Raw genomic sequence first — 2744 nt, forward strand, 5'->3', positions numbered from 1 at the left:
ATTATTAGTCTCAAAGTGGGTTCCTCGTCATCGAATTTAAGATCCAGATTGAGTTTGATTACTTCCATGATTGTGTATGGGAATTACTTTGAATGGATCACCGCTAAATTGACACATAAATTGTGCATAGAATGCTTACGAAAATCTCACATGTTCAACAACAACACATGTCTGTCATGATGTGATGCATACTTCCCTTCAGAAAACTGATGATCAACTATATTATCATGTACATGCTGGTCTACAATATTTCCAAAGTTGCATATCGGTAAATGTTCATCTGAATGTTTCAAAGTAAGCATACATTTGTAATTTTTAATAGTTTTGAGTATTGAAATTAAGAAGCCAAATTTTTTATTTTACTAATTGAATTTTTTCAGTTGTCAGATATCTGTCCTGATACAAAACTCTGCCTTCAATGTCACCTCCTCTCTTTCAACAACTGCCTATAATTCTTTCCAACATTTTATATTATTTATATATTATAACCCATAGAAATCAAAGTTTTAATCTATCAAATTAGATCTTATACTATATTGGTTTCAGAAATGAGTACTATATATTTCTTTTTGAGTTTGAGTTTCTTTCACAGTGTTCAGATCGAGAAGCTTAGGGAATTATTTTAAGGTTCTTATGCTATAGTTAGAAAGCCAGTTAAATTATAATAGCTATAGGACATTGTTTGCTTTGTGTGTGTTATTATTATGTGTTATTAGGTGAATTATTTAAGTAAATAAAAAATTATTTAGTTTGCTAGTACCATCAGTATAAAAAAGTAGGCTTAAATTTCATCAGTAACTGACAGCAAAAAAACAAGAGGTCAAAGGAAAGTAACATATTTCTTGTTTTTCATAAATATTTTTTATTGTTATAAAAGTAACTAAAATGTAAAAATTTAGAAACTTATTAGGTTAGATAAGGTTGAATTATGTAAGATAACGAAAAATTATCATAATAATAGTTAGACAAGGTTCAAAGGTCAATAAAATGACAAAATTAGGTAGAAACAGATGAAGACTGTTACAAGCCTTAATCTACTTAGAATAAACATGTGTAGTTTCTTGTTACAATTTGCAGTCATTCTAGAAAGAAAAAAGGGGTAATTTAGATTTATTTCATATTTCATTATAGTGGTTACAAAGTCAGTCAAGTCGACTAAGTCCACATAGAGTTAGGGTAGAGAAAATAACAGATAAAATATAAAGTTTAAGTGAAATAAAAAGTTTGATATTTATTTAGGTTATATAAATGAAATTTGAAAAATTTCAAATGAAAAAAGTACAGTAATCTTAACTTGAAAATCACTTTGTGCTTGAAGCAGTCAACACTTTGATTCCATTTATTCACAGACAAATCTCTAGTACAAACAGTTAATTAAAAAATATGATTTTTTATGTATAAAAAACTTGTAACATTTACTGAAAGCTTGACAAACTTCATGAAGATGCACAAAACATATTAAAAGTTATAGTATGGAAACTCTGACGATTACTTTGTGGATACAAGGTCGGTCACATCGACCAACCCTGCACAGTAAGAGTTAATATAAATACATTATTAAAAATATTGATTTTTTGCACACAAAAGACTTGTAATACTTCTTAAAAGTTTGCTGAATTTTTTGATGATACACTTGGTAAAGTCAGAATTCTAGTATTTATAGCTTTATGATTTTCAAGGTTGTTCAAAATAACTGATCCTTCAAGAAAGGGTTAAAGAACTCAATATTACTATCAAAGCAATAACTGTGAATAAGTATTGATTAACAAGTTCATTAACTTAAATTCAAAATCTGTAATTTTATTATAAACTTATTAAAATGTTTTTATATCTGAATAACCACTTGACTAATGTAATTCTTGTCTTGCATCATGTAATAAGTGAAATATCTAATACATCACTCAATAATGCCCTATTAAAGTGAAAACAAGAGACAGGTGGCATATGAAAAAACAAACACAAACAGAACTACAGAAGTAAAGACCTATTCACCTTGTACATAGTCTGAAAAGGTCATCAACTGTATCAGGATGGTTCCTAAGCCCATCTTGCTTGTCTAGAAGATGAAATGTAGGTCCACAGAATGCCTATATAGCAATGAATACAAAGTCTTGAATAAGTTGTATTACTCATCAATTGCCAATCTTTAGCTTTACTATAAAAACCAGTAAAAAGCTTACAATAGATTTTCATATCATTTTTTGAGTCTTATTATTATTATTATTGGTAATTTAAACATGTGCATACAGAAAAAACATCTTACTAAATATAGACTGTTCTTGAGAAACATGAGTTCTAAAATTAAGATTCATTAATTATTTGGTGTTAGAATCTAATGTTTACATTTAATCAATAATAAACTGAACTACAAGACACATTACATTCAACAATGTTTCAAACCTCAAACACATTTTACCTTGACTGATTGTACTAGTAACTTTCATGCTAGTTGGAATTCACTAAAATGTGTATTATTTAATAGTTAGTTTCACAGACTTATTATCAAATGTCAAATAATTTCTCCACACAGCCATATAAATCTAAAGATTTATGACATACTGTTATTTGATATTTACATTTAATTGGATTTCATTTCTTCAGGGAAAACGATTTTTCATTACAGAATCATAATCAGACAAAAAAAAACTACAAGAGTATTTTTGATTGAAATTTGATTTCATTAAAAGGAAGATATACTACCTGGAAAAAGTTAAGCACCCCCAAATATTTTTCAGGATTGCTTA

At 27.8% G+C, this 2744-nt stretch overlaps 1 protein-coding gene across 1 annotated transcript in view; it reads right to left on the minus strand.

Annotated features, from left to right (window-relative positions):
• Positions 1 to 2744, minus strand: part of LOC106462245 (transportin-3-like) — a 92980-nt gene that overhangs the window by 14245 nt on the left and 75991 nt on the right. Inside the window, exon 20 of the mRNA XM_013922144.2 lies at positions 1993 to 2087. Within this exon, the coding sequence (XP_013777598.1) occupies positions 1993 to 2087 (95 nt within the window). The remainder of the gene's footprint in view (positions 1 to 1992; positions 2088 to 2744) is intronic.

The sequence above is a fragment of the Limulus polyphemus genome, unplaced genomic scaffold (genome assembly GCF_000517525.1).
Source record: "Limulus polyphemus unplaced genomic scaffold, Limulus_polyphemus-2.1.2 Scaffold1124, whole genome shotgun sequence".
Taxonomy (NCBI): domain Eukaryota; kingdom Metazoa; phylum Arthropoda; class Merostomata; order Xiphosura; family Limulidae; genus Limulus; species Limulus polyphemus.